Source organism: Triplophysa dalaica, chromosome 17 (genome assembly GCF_015846415.1).
Source record: "Triplophysa dalaica isolate WHDGS20190420 chromosome 17, ASM1584641v1, whole genome shotgun sequence".
Taxonomy (NCBI): domain Eukaryota; kingdom Metazoa; phylum Chordata; class Actinopteri; order Cypriniformes; family Nemacheilidae; genus Triplophysa; species Triplophysa dalaica.
Window position 1 is genome coordinate 16,228,011 of NC_079558.1, and position 13,340 is coordinate 16,241,350.

The 13,340-nt window shown below is 37.5% G+C and overlaps 2 protein-coding genes across 7 annotated transcripts in view; one reads left to right on the plus strand and one right to left on the minus strand.

Annotated features, from left to right (window-relative positions):
* Positions 1-255: 255 nt before the first annotated feature.
* On the minus strand, positions 256-8,873 carry patl2 (PAT1 homolog 2). The gene is made up of 19 exons (XM_056771783.1): positions 8,754-8,873; positions 8,268-8,418; positions 7,906-8,165; positions 7,731-7,796; positions 7,606-7,650; positions 7,369-7,524; positions 7,194-7,271; positions 6,940-7,085; positions 6,337-6,411; positions 6,127-6,250; positions 4,982-5,102; positions 4,564-4,661; positions 4,442-4,495; positions 3,606-3,748; positions 3,339-3,495; positions 3,114-3,254; positions 2,941-3,038; positions 991-1,131; positions 256-814 (listed from the first exon to the last, which is right to left on the minus strand). Exons 1-19 carry the CDS (start codon positions 8,772-8,774, stop codon positions 781-783), a joined length of 2,109 nt encoding a protein of 702 aa, XP_056627761.1. The 5' UTR covers positions 8,775-8,873; the 3' UTR covers positions 256-780.
* Positions 8,874-11,508: 2,635 nt separating this feature from the next.
* Positions 11,509-13,340, plus strand: part of ccser2b (coiled-coil serine-rich protein 2b) — a 53,521-nt gene continuing 51,689 nt past the window's right edge. For all 6 annotated transcript variants that reach the window (XM_056771207.1, XM_056771208.1, XM_056771209.1 and 3 more), the window contains exon 1: positions 11,509-11,739. The gene's annotated coding sequence lies outside the window, so the exon portion shown is untranslated. The remainder of the gene's footprint in view (positions 11,740-13,340) is intronic.

The window sequence follows — 13,340 nt, forward strand, 5'->3', positions numbered from 1 at the left end:
CTGCTTTTTCGGTCTTAGCAAAAAGGTATCGATACACACCAATGGTTGACAACTTATAGCCATTATTATACTTAAAGGTTTACAGCTGTTAACATGGCATAGTTTAAGGGATTTTAAAATGTATGGATAAACTTCAAATATTAATCTTTCGTCCATTAGTTGATTATAACAAAGTAAAACCACCCAGTCTCTTTTACAGATTTTTATTTCATTTTTTCTTTTGCAAGTGCTCTGCAACTGTGAAAATAAGTTTGACATGGGGTTGCTTTCAATCGGGAAAAGAGGACAAAATAAAAAAGAAACTATACAGCAAACATTTATCACAAATTTACACTTGAATTGGCACCCAAAACCTTTTTAAAGACATAGTTAGACTTCAATAACATATGTTTTCATAATTATAAATTAAATCCAACACCTTAAGTGCAACAGTATAATTTACGTTAATCCCCAAAACTCGCACCAAGAGACCTGCAGACCTCAAATCCAAAGTGATCAGCTTTACCAGTAACAAACATCATTAATCTTTTTATGGTCATGATAAAGACTAAGTCAGTCACTTTTTTGCTAAATACTGAAGTGTCAAAAGGCTTTCTAGAGCGTAACGAAAGCCCTGACGGACCGACAGTATAAAAATGGACAGCAAAAAAGTTGAAAGTAAACAATGAAGTAATTAGGATAATGGATACAGATAAAGCTTGGCTGGACATCTTATGTGAGGAGATCCAGTCCCACGTTTCAGGTCAATTTAAAGAGCGATCATGGGGTCAGTGGTCACAATTATGACGCTACAGCTAGATAGCCTGTAGCAGATCTGTGGAGGAAGATATTATTTACACTATTTGTAACATCAAACTCAAGAGTGAAATAAAACGTACATGTAAATTTAGGTAGAAATAAAATGGGAGAAACAAAAATATGACCAGTAATTTTGCAACTTAAGGGGAATAAACCCTACAATCAACAACCCTTTCATAAACCGTAACTTACTCCATATTGCTTTTGAGCTGATGGACGGTCCGTTTGTCCAGATATCGACAGAAGAGCGTAAGCAGGTTGGAGGGCAACAGAAGGGGTTCAACAAGAGTTGTCTGGGAGAGTTGCCGGGCAACATGGAATACTGTGTCCGTCCTAAAAGATTAAAAGGAAGTTTTTCCTTAATTTGGGCCGGTTTCACGGACAGGGATTAGTTTAAACCAGGACTAGGCCTTTGTTAAATTGGAATATTTATTAGAATAAGTTGTTTGTAAAAACATACTTTACAAAAAACCTTACTAGTTTACATCTTAAAATATATCGGTGCGATTATGCTAATGCAAGTTGTTGTTGATAAAGACATCTTTAAATTAGTCTGGGACTAGGCCTAGACATTGTCTAGGAAACCACCCCATAAAGTAATAAACTATTAATCACCCTTGTTGTTCCCCCTGCCCATTTAACGCTGGTGAAAACTCAAGTGCTTTATGTGCATTACTTTCCTGCTATGTTGGATACTCCACCCATAAATAAATACTCATGAATTGCTGAACCCCAAGCAGTTCCAAACCTCTATTAAACACACAGAAATACAGTACGAGTCAAAAGTGCAACAGAACGGTTTGTTTTCCCAAATTCCGCAAAACAAAGAAAAACATGACAATATTCTCTACTATGGTATTCAATGGTGCTCCAGAGATCTCAGTTGCTATTATTTCTCCAAATGTCTTGTGTTCAACCAAACAAAGAAAGGTAAACAGGTTTGGAACAACTTAATGGTGAGCAATTCATGACAGAATTTAATTTTTGGGTGAACCATCCCTTTAATTGGGATCCCATCTCCTCTTTCACCCCATTTAAGGACACTGAAGTCACCAGGCTTCTCTCCAGCTACCCCACCACCTTTCCCCTTGACCCTTGACCCTATCCCCTCCGATCTCCTTCAGGCCATATCCAGCTGGCCATATCACACACATCATCAACACCTCCCTGCTCACCGGCACTTTTCCATCCACATTCAAACAGGCCCAAGTCATGTCCCTACTGAAGAAACCAACATTGGACCCTTCTACTCCCGACAGTTACAGACCTGTCTCTCTTCTCCCATTCATAGCAAAAACACTTGAAAGAGCAGCTTTCAACCAGGTGTCTTCCTACCTATTCCAGAATAAACTACTGGATGACAAGCAGTCTGGCTTCAAAACAAACCACTCCACTGAGACGGCACTGCTATCGGTCACAGAAGCACTGCAGCTAGCCAAGGCGGAATCTAAATCCTCTGTCCTGATTCTGCTAGACCTATCTGCAGCGTTTGACACTGTCAATCACCAGATACTGCTAGCAACCCTGTCATCACAGGGCCTACCCTCCGCTGGTTCAAATCCTACCTCTCCGAAAGATCCTTCAGGGTGTCATGGAGGGGCTCGCCGTCCACGGCTCACCACATGATCACTGGGGTCCCTCAGGGGTCAGTGCTTGGACCGCTGCTTTTTTTTTTCCTCCATCTACACGACATCACTGGGACCCATCATACAGGCACATGGCTTCTCATATCACGTTTATGCAGACGACACCCAGATCTACATCTCGTTTCACCCAGACGATACTCTGTCCGTTCAACCACATCTCTCACAACATTTTAAAAACTACTTAAAACCCATCTCTTCTGTGAATACTTGACAAACAAATGAGAAAAAAAACACACTAACCCTTTCTCTCAACAGGTAGTGGTCTAGCTTTTGTTGAAACCAGTAACTTTGTATTGGCACCTAATGTATTATGGCTCCTGTATGAACTATCGCTTATTGCTCCTAAACTCTTTGTAAATCGCTTTGGATAAAAGCATCTGCTAAATGTAAATGTAAATGTAATTGCACCGAACTTCAGGCATATTGTACCAAGCAGATGCATACAGATGTGTAAATAAATTAAGATCTAAAGCAGTGAATAATTGTTTAAATGTACCAGGTTTCAAAATCTCCAATACTGGGCTCCATGGGAAGATCAGAAGACAGAAGTCTTTCTCCGTGTGAGAGCAGAGCATACAGCAGGGACAGACCAAACTGCAAACAAAGAGTTGAAGAACTTAAAATTATTGCAATCTGGGCATTAGGGAAAAATTGCATGTAAAAGCACACCTTGTTCTGGCAGGCCAGTGTTAACCGCGTATCTTTCGAGTCAGGGAGCGGTGTGGTAAACTCTTTCAGAATTCTGATTAGCTGACTAAACGACAGTCCACTAACCACAGTGCGGAGGGTCGGATACAAAACAGGCAGGGCCTGTTAAGAGGCAAAGCACGACTTTAATTGTATATAAAACACTAAAAAGCCATGAATGTGAAAACACAGTCGTTAGATTCAGACCTCATCTGTATCTTTGCTCATTACCACTGGCAGGTGTTTGGTCACAGCACCAAGAATATTCAGAGCAGCATCATGTGAAAGAAAGGGGAGGAGTCTTGCCAACATCTTCTTTCCTTTAGAAATAAGCAGGCAGGAAAGAAACTCCTCACCTGACTCCCTAGAGTTTAAAAGCCATGAAAAAAAATGCTGAATGTACGCAAGACACTTGTAAGATCAGAACCTGAAGAATTGCTTGTGTGTGAAATGTAAATAGCAGGTCTATCTTACGAGAAAGTAGGGCTCTGTAGACGGCTGTAGATCTGTTCAACCTTTTTCTGAGTGTTCTGCATTAATCTCCTCTCCTCCTCTTTGTTGGACGCAGTTGCCTTTATTTTCTTTGCCTCTTCCACCTCTAACAAAACTATGAACAACTGCATGGAGAGCAGTAGTGTTAAAAGATTAAAAATGAAGCAGGGAAACATATGAGAGAAATTCAAAATCATTGATATTTTACATTAATGGGTAAAAAATAGGCAAAAGTGGTTTCCAATCAAATGGTTCGTGAAGAAACTACCCTTCAGAAAATGTTTATAGGTGACATTTTGATGTCGCAAAGATTGTGACTCTACTTAGCATTTTGCAACTCATTAACAAATTTTGAACCTTGACAACTAAAGCAATCTTAAGGGTCATTTGTTTTAAATTGAGATTTTTACATCATCTGAAAGCTGATTGATATATGGTTTGTCGGGATAGGACACAATCTGGCAGAACAACAACCGTTTACAAAGCTGGAATCTGAGGGTGCAAAAATGTCAAAATATTGAGAAAATAGCCTTTGAAGTTGTTAATCTGAGGCACTGTAGCAGGCCACCCACTTATAAAAATGTACAGTAGGAAAGTTTACATTTAAATAAGTCGGGGGAATGCAAAGCGTTATAAAATTTCAAGCTATAGATGGCAATTAAGTAAAAATTCACATAGTGTTTTGGCCTAATGGACTTTTTAAAAGTAATGCAAGTAGTTCATTTTAAGAGACAATGGGCGTGTTTGTTTATGCAATTTATCAAAGAACCGCTGAAGTTTGTGTAAAAACGCAAAATTAAGACTAAAAAGGATTTTACCTTTTCAACGGTGCTCAACACTTCCAATCTTTGTTGTCTAGTGTCTTTGTGTTCCTGATAAAAAAAAACAATTCTAAGTAAATGAAACAAATGATTTGCCTCCTGAAGTCAACAATTCTTACCTCATCGGGTGTGTGCGCGTGAACGGCATCAATTGCTCGTCTAGGAGAGAAACAAGTGGACACTGCGACCTGTCCTAGTGACCCTTCAATGTGGACAACTGTGGGAACAAGAATTACTGCCAACTGTCCACACTTATTTTAATTTTGGGGCGGTTTCAGGCATGGAGTAGCTAAAACCCTGACTAGGCTTTAATTAAATTGGCATATTTTAGTCGTTTTACAAAAAAAAAACGTCTTACATTTTTGTTATCTTGAGACAAAACAATCATTGTGATATATTTTAAGATATGTCAATACAAATCTGATCAAGACAGCTTGACATTGATAGGCTTAAGGCTATAATCCCAGCCTACCCAGTAAACCGCCCCATAGAGTTTAGTTTTAATGCAAGACATTACAACAGTTTTTTGTGCCAGACCTGGGATGTACAAGTCTGTTTTGGTAACATAAGGGGTTGTGAGTTTAGGTGGTTCCTTTTTTAAACGGTCTCCCAGCATCTCCTCCTCAGCTAGTTTTGCCTCCATCCTCTGATAGTATTCCTGCAGGGAGTCACAATCATGCCTGACGTGTCAGTTTATTTCAAGGCGGGAATGAGTTCTACCTCAAGAGATTTTTTTTATGGCCTCAAAAGGACATGCAAATTTCAAACATAAATTCAGAAAGATTTTGTGTATCCATGGTGTAAAAATAACAAACACGATACAAGTAAGAATTCACTCACTCATTCACTATTCCCTATATAGTGAATGCTAAATAGTCCACTACATCGGAAGAAGTGAATGAAAAGGAGTGAACTATTTCTGACACTGACATAATATAGTGTCGCGGACATTCGTCGTAGTGCTTCAATTACACCTGTGTGGCTTTATTTTGTTAAATGGTAAAATTAGATTCCCCTTGTAATGATTACTATATTAAACTAGTTTTTAAATTCTTCATATTATAAAAAAAAGAACGAGATGGTTTTGAAGAACAAGAACCTTTGACTTAATGGTTCCTTGTGGAACCAAAAATGTTTTTTTCTATGGCATCGCTGTGAAGAGCCTTTTTAAGCACTTTTATTTTTAAAGCGGCCCTGCAACGATGTTTCATGCATTCGGACTTCTTCACAATGTTAAACGTGCAATCTTCTATGCTTAACATGGTCAACTTGCCAAAAAACAAGTTGGGTGTAATACGTAGTATTTCTGTGCTCGATACACTCTCCCAGCGATCGTACAGGTTTCTGAAAGTTTTTTTTCAAACATACAAAACTGTCTCCCCCAACATGAGCTTTATGTTTTCGGAAACAATCGTAAAGCTGTATTTATCATTTATAAATGTGATCAAACTAAATACTCTTCGAAGATACAAAGTATGAAACACTATCCATGTATTCAATAATAATAGGAGATTGACAGAAACCTGTGTGTTTCACCCGCTTTAAGAGAGGAATTTGAGTGGGAAAGGAAAAAAATATTTTCCACATTTGATTTTTCTTTGTAAAACTGAATATTCACAATCTAGTAGTAAAGCGGACCACAAAGTTGAGCAGTTCGTAGATATTCATTTGCACATACAGACCTGATAATAGTAGTCATCTAAATGTGGATTTTCACTTTGTAGTTGGATCATTTGCAGTCTGATTATCCATTCCTTCTCTTTATCAGACATGATCTGAGAATAAGGGTCCCAGCTCACTGGCTTTCTGTAATTTACATCAACACTTCATAACAGGACAGGAGAAAGAAAAGCAATGCAATCCTGGTCTTACAGACGTTTGGCACAAATTACCTGTGTGGTCTCTGCTGTCTTTGACTCAAAAGCCGTTTGTGCTGGGGGTGAAACTGAACGACAGGACCTGGAGGTCTAAAAGTGGACATAAAACAGAATAAAAGACATAAAACCTGCTGTGCGAGGCCAACACAACTCTAACTCCGTTACCTTTCAAGTTTTATAATGCCAGACAGGACTCCGCTCAGGTTAGTTGCAGACTAGATTTCAACCTTTTAATATTTAGACAGATTTTTGACCATTTAATATTTAGACTTCTTGTCTAGTGTGTAGCACCCGATGTAGAGACGGTGTATATGCCATCCATGAATCTTATCAGATTCATCAGCAGTGCAAAATAACCATTCCCATCATTCCACACTCCTCCATCATTATCAATCTATGCCTTTGTTATGCGATCTCTAGCAGTAAAAGAGACGCACAATTCCTTTAATGGGGGTCGTATCTTATGTGAGATGAGCCTTAATTTTTAACAATGGGTGTTTTTAGAATGCTAATCAATAAATAGAAACAACAAACCGTAACAAATAACCTGATACCGATACAATAAACTGTGGGAAGTAGCTTCCCTTGAAACCATTTTATAATTTTTTTTGAGCCAACCTGAAGCCTTGCATGATATTTGAGGATGGACTGTAGAATGGAGCAGGCCTGGGGGAGTCCGTCCCAAATCGTAGGTGCATTAGCCTGGGAGTGAGTGGCAGGGGGGAAGAGAGACGAGGATGGGAAGGTGACATGTAACCTCCTGGCTAGAAACATATAAAATAAAACCTGTATAAGCATCATAAGAATTCCATGTTTATCAATGTAGACAAAAAATAAAAAATGACTGCAGTGAATAAATGTAGGATGGTCACCTGGTTGTAATGTCGCTGGGGTGTGAAGAGTCTTTGGGGACGGAAAGGAGAGCTAGGCATCATGGGATTTATTGGTGTCTTAACAAAAATACACACATTCATTTGTCAGATGCAAAGCTACATGTTGCACATTTTTAAAGCAATAGACAAAATGTTGTGAGAAAAACCCCACTACCTCATAGCGACATCTCTGGTCGAAGGCCCCAACATAAGGTTGGCCTCTTCTGCCCCGAGTGGTGGAAAAAGGTCGCAAAGGAGACATGAAGTTAGGAGACACAGGTGGGACCCTACTATGGGCAGATCGGTCAATCACTCCAACGATTGCCTGGTCCTGATTAGCAAAGAAATGAAAATCAAAAACAGAAAAAAAAAAATTGTACCCCTGCAATAGAAAGTTGTGTGCGAGATGCACCTGAAGTATAGATGCCGCAGATGGTCTGTTGGATGAAATCATCCACTGTGTGGAAGACAGTGGGAAAAATTACTTGACAATGTCAAATCAAAAACAAGAAATGCGTTGTAATGATGATTACACACTGTATTTGAGTTGAGGTCCTCCCAGTAGGCACTGAGGCTACAGTCCACAATGGCACTATCAATACTCTGCGAAAACATCCAGGCAATGGAAATTGGAAAAACAGTTAAGCAATTGAAAAGAAAAAGCCATCCAGATACATGATAAAGTACTCAAACACCAAAACAACTGGTGAACCTTCATGCTCGGGCGACCCTCAACAGTCTTCACCACAGCTGGGTCATCAAACAACTGGCCGCGACAAACTCTTCCTCTCTGAGACCGGCCTGTCAAATAATAGGACTGAACCGGGGGTTCAGGTTTGGAGGGTGAAGGGGAACTGCGAGGGGAAGGAGGGCTGGGGGTTGGTGGGGGTGAAGACCTCAGCTTTGGGGAGTTGTCACCACACAACAGCAGAAGATCCGTGGGGTCAGCCTCTTGACCGTCAACGCTTGCATCTGGGTTCATTTTTACACGTTTTAGAAATGGCACAACAGTTCAAAATCCAGAAATGTTCGAATCTTATATAATGTTACATTATATCATGTAATATGTTAAACCTAAGCCAAACGTCTCCTCGTTGTAGAGATCAATCTCCCCATCCTCCTCTGCCATTTCCTGCAACAGCCCACATTCATCTTCTCCTTGGTCGCTCCACTTATCCCCATCCTCTGGCCAAACAGCATCTGGAACAGAGTCTTCTGTTTTCTCCTAAGATCATGAAAGAAAATGCTTTAAAATTTATAATTAAATTATGTAAACGATGAATGAGTTCATTTAAATGTAGCATAAAGGAAGATGATGTGATGATCAGTTACTGCAGTCAGATGCAGCTGTATTTTTAAAACATTTATACAAATATTTAATCATTTATGTCAAACAGCACATTTTAAAATACTTCACAATTATAACACCACAAAGACCACATATTGAAAATTTTATCTTCTCTCATTTATCAACGTTAAGTACAAAACTTGTTGGGCTATAGATCATGTTTTCTCCTTTGGCCTACATAACTGAAGTGCTCTGCTTTTTGATATACTCACAGGCTGTTCAGTATCACCCATTTAAATTTTGTATATTTCACAATCCCGTGAAATATTTTGTCACGATTCCACAAACGTTAGCGTCTACAGCTCCGCGTGTTGTATGACAGGTGCTAATCAGCGCTTGTAAATGGACACACCTGCGCGCGTGTATGAGGCGGGCCCTAAAGCCCAAAGTTTAATCAGGCCGTCCATATGACGGACGGGACGCGTACAACAGCGCACGCGCGAAAAATGTTGAACTGACCGCATACCGCGCCATGTGTCGAACTCGTAAATTTGCGCTTATCCGCGACTTAGTATGCACATGAAGCTGTGCGGGCGTGTTTGTGCTCGAGACGGACGCGGAAAGGAAAGTATACTCGGCCCTTAACATCATCAGAGGGGGAGACGTGGATCGAGATTTTGATTTATTTTAGAGGCTTCTTGCCGATTCAAACTGAGCATGTGCCCCAACCATTTTTGAACAGTTAGTTTTCCATGCAACCTCCAAGTGAAGAGTTAGCATCTAGTAATCAGATGCACGATTCTAGGAAAACATCAGCACCCTGGACCTGTTTTCGATATTTTCGCCGTTTTGATCATGAACAGGAGCTTAACATTTATCAACCCGGCGACCGATCTGTACATCACAGACCTCTGTGAGACCAGACTGCTCCATATGCTTTCAAATGGCTCTTGGTGTAGTGTGCGCAGTCAAAAAATTTCATGGTGCAAAGACTGACTATACTCTTAAAGAAAATATATTTTCAAAAATTACTATCAATTATATATTAAATCATTGAATTCATAGTGATGTATTAGTTAAAACAATATATACACCATTTACATTTAGTCATTTAGCAGACGCTTTTATCCAGTGAATTACAAATGAGGTAAACATTGGAAGCAATTGGAACAACACAAGAACAACAAAAAGTCTAATAAAACTGGTCTCATATAGCCCACCGCAGTATACAAAGCTACGTTTTTAAGAGTAATCATATTAACATCATATTAAATAATACATAAAGAATTGAAACTTGTTATATATTAAGAAATAGATTAACTTAAATTATTATATCATGTGTTGTATTGCATTCTGCATTTTTGTTTTATAATTGAAGGAATTTTGTAAAGGCTAATAAATCTGTTAGTAACCAGTCTGCTTTCATTTTTATTTACTTTACTCTTGAGCTCTATGTTCTTTTATATGCAAACTGTATACGGACTCTTTTACTACTATAGCACAAGATTGTATGCAATATATTTGTTCTGAAAATACATCAGACTGATGCATTTACCTTAAAAATGTACATTTTTTTTCTTGAAATTAGTAATTTAATTTTCACAATTCGTCGAATTTATTAATTAAATTAAGAGATATTCTCTATAATATTGCTTTGTATGTACAGTATGTACATGTTTCTGTATGTTCTGTATCTCTAAAAAAATGGGTAAACGATGCCCCTGATTCATATCTGTGACTTGCTTAGAAAAACAGGAGTCTTATAATTGCAATATGTGTCTTAAAACGTTAAAGCTTTATAAAACAATAAATGTTAAAATATGCATGTTGAATACATCAGATCAAAGCAGCAGTTCAAATAATAATAATACGTATATTATTATAATGTAATTTTTAATTGTTTTAGTATTGTTTTGACTATTAATATAAATTCTATTTTCACAAACATAGATGGAAATGTCTGTCATAATAATAATGCAGAAAAAGTTAAGTATGGAAAAGTTTAAACACACAGTACCATCTAGTGGTCATTAACGTTTTAGAAATTTGATCCAGGTGAGTTAAGCGGAACAAGAAGAGCATGCCCTGAAAAGCGGCGATTGTGATGAGTTTTGTTTTAATGCTATTTTGTGTATTAATTCTATTTTAACATAATGCAGAGTTGCGGAACAGTGATTAGTGTGCTGGACTATTTCGAAACGAAAAATACCGCATTGATGAATACTACAGTGGGTAACTCGGGATGAAGGCATCATTGATGCTCGTTTTGAGACACCTCGGATTAAATATATATATTTTTTCTAATGTTATTTTTTCATAAATAAAATTAATGTTATTAGCTTCAGTCTGGTGTATTTTGCGAACAAATATATTTTTTGTGCTATAGAATTAAAAGAGTCTGCATACAGTTTGCATATATCAATGTTAAATGTATGGAACGGTGCTATTTTAATGCAAACATATATTTGTGATGTTTCATGTTTTAATGTTACAAAATACTTTTAATGTTAGTAAATCCAGACTTTTCTTCCGCGTTTGTGATGGGATATATTCCACTTCCGAGGTGTCTTAAACGCAGACGATATTTCCGGGTTCGAGGTGGGGAAATATCCTAAATCCAACACGAGCTACGTGCGTTGGGCCAGAGTCCCTTTAAGAAAAGTCTCCGCATTCAGCAGCTATATTTGCATCGCGTCCCAGTATTTCATACAAGACCAAGTCCTATCTACTTAAATAGGTGAAGACCCACATCTTACAAATTGCTTGCTGAGGTCAAGGTAAAAAAATGTCCTACTATAATAACAACTGTACCATAAAGATTGCATTTACGCTAAATTGCATAAAAATATTCCCCCCCTGGGTTGTTCCGTATACTGCGCATGCGCATTGCACTTTAAGGTTGAACTCTCTTCGCTAAAGCACCGCTCTTCCCCGTTCTGTGGTAGAACTGCGGCGACTTGCTATATCTGTAGTCTTTGGTTGGGGGCGCTAGAATGCTGACGTCAGCGTCAGCTGTCTTCGCACAACACAATCAATCAGAGTGGTCTCATGCCGGCAGGACATGCAGTCAGTCGGGGGCCTTTTAGAATGATATCGTATCAGAGGAACACACAATCATCTTATGCATCGACTACTGTATATTGACTGATTTCTTGTGTGCTTACTTTAACGGTGTCGGCTTCTTCTATGGCGGATTCCCACGCCCAGCGGTGTTCTCCTTGAATTGGATGAAATTGCCCAGGCAGCCGCTCAGATAAGGTGCGGTTTCATTCTTTATGCGCTTATATCTCTGTTGTTGATGTTTTTTAATGTTAATTTAGATTATAGCTCAGTCATAGTGTCCTGATCATGCGTAGTTAGTTTTGGCTTTGTTTACATTGGTGGCTCTTTAGTTGCTGTGACAGATGCTGATGGACAGAGGTACGCTATTCCTATTGAAAACCACATGTTTTAAACATTAAACTGATCTTCAATTGACATTTTATTATGCATTATTGGGTTAGGGTAATAGACTGGTACTGTTATTAATGCTTTAAGTTTTAATACAATATGTGTGAAAGTGAGACATTTTTGATGGTTTACAGTGGCTTTACTGTGCCGTTCACAGGGTAGTTAGATGAAAGTTATATGATCAATTTTTTTTTAACATTATTTAATCTGTCAGATCAGTTGTGTTGTTGGCTAATTTACACACTTTGTTTTTTGGTGTAACACCTCCATCAAGTATACGATCCCATAGGCTAGTAAATGTAATTTATTTATAAAATGATTTCCTCTTTTTATAGTACACGCTTTATAAAACATTTTCCTTTTGATGCGATGTTAGTTTATTAAGCACATAATTGGGCATTTGTTTTGTACTAATACTGTTGAATGGAACCAGCCTATAGTTTTGGAACATGAATTGGTGATGTTGGGCCAATATGTTTAATATTGTCTTTACCATATTATTCATTTTGCTATCACATTACTAGCACAAAGATGGTGACGGATTTCTTTTTTTAAGAATTATTATTCCTTGATCAGACGGGAGTATGAAATTAAACACATCTAATTTAATCTTTAAAAAAATATATTTCTATGTTCAAATAGATTGTCCTAAACAATGTGATCAATATGTTATTTTACCACTATCCCATTGAAAGTAAAAATCTGTGTTTGTTTTTGCGATAAGATTAATGCAGAATATTTGTGGTAAGTAAGGTCAGATACAGATAATGATGCTTTTGGCATGTGGCAGACCTCTGCAAACAGACATATTTCTATATGCGCATATGATGTATGTGCAAAACTATGGGACAAAAAGAGATCTTTCATAATCAGTATAATACTTATTGACTTCATCTTTTGCAAACTACAGATTGCTTCTGAATGTCTGTTAGTATGGACTTGACAATACAAATGTGTATGTTGATTTTAGAGACTTTGTGTCACTGTAAACAATAATTTATTGGCTCAGTAAATATTACAAAAAATAAACAGCTGCAGTATATTTACTTTCTTTAATCTTTTAAAATCATTTTTTTTTACTTTTTTTCAGTGGGAGTTAAAAAAACGTAATTTAAAATCAACAGTTAATTTATCTAAACTGTACATATATTAAGTTTATTTAATGAAAAGAAATACGTTTGTGATTAGCTAAATTATATTCTAAATTATATTTTTCATATAAATATTTTTGGTAAAGTCTAATATAAATATTTTAATTTTTAACTTACATTTACTTGATTTAAACAGGATTTTAATTGATTTCACTGCTTTAAAATATATATTCTATTTTTTTGTGTAAATTGTTTCACAATTTTTTTTACTAAATCACAGTTAAACTTGTGTAGGGATACCCACACAGCCATAATACT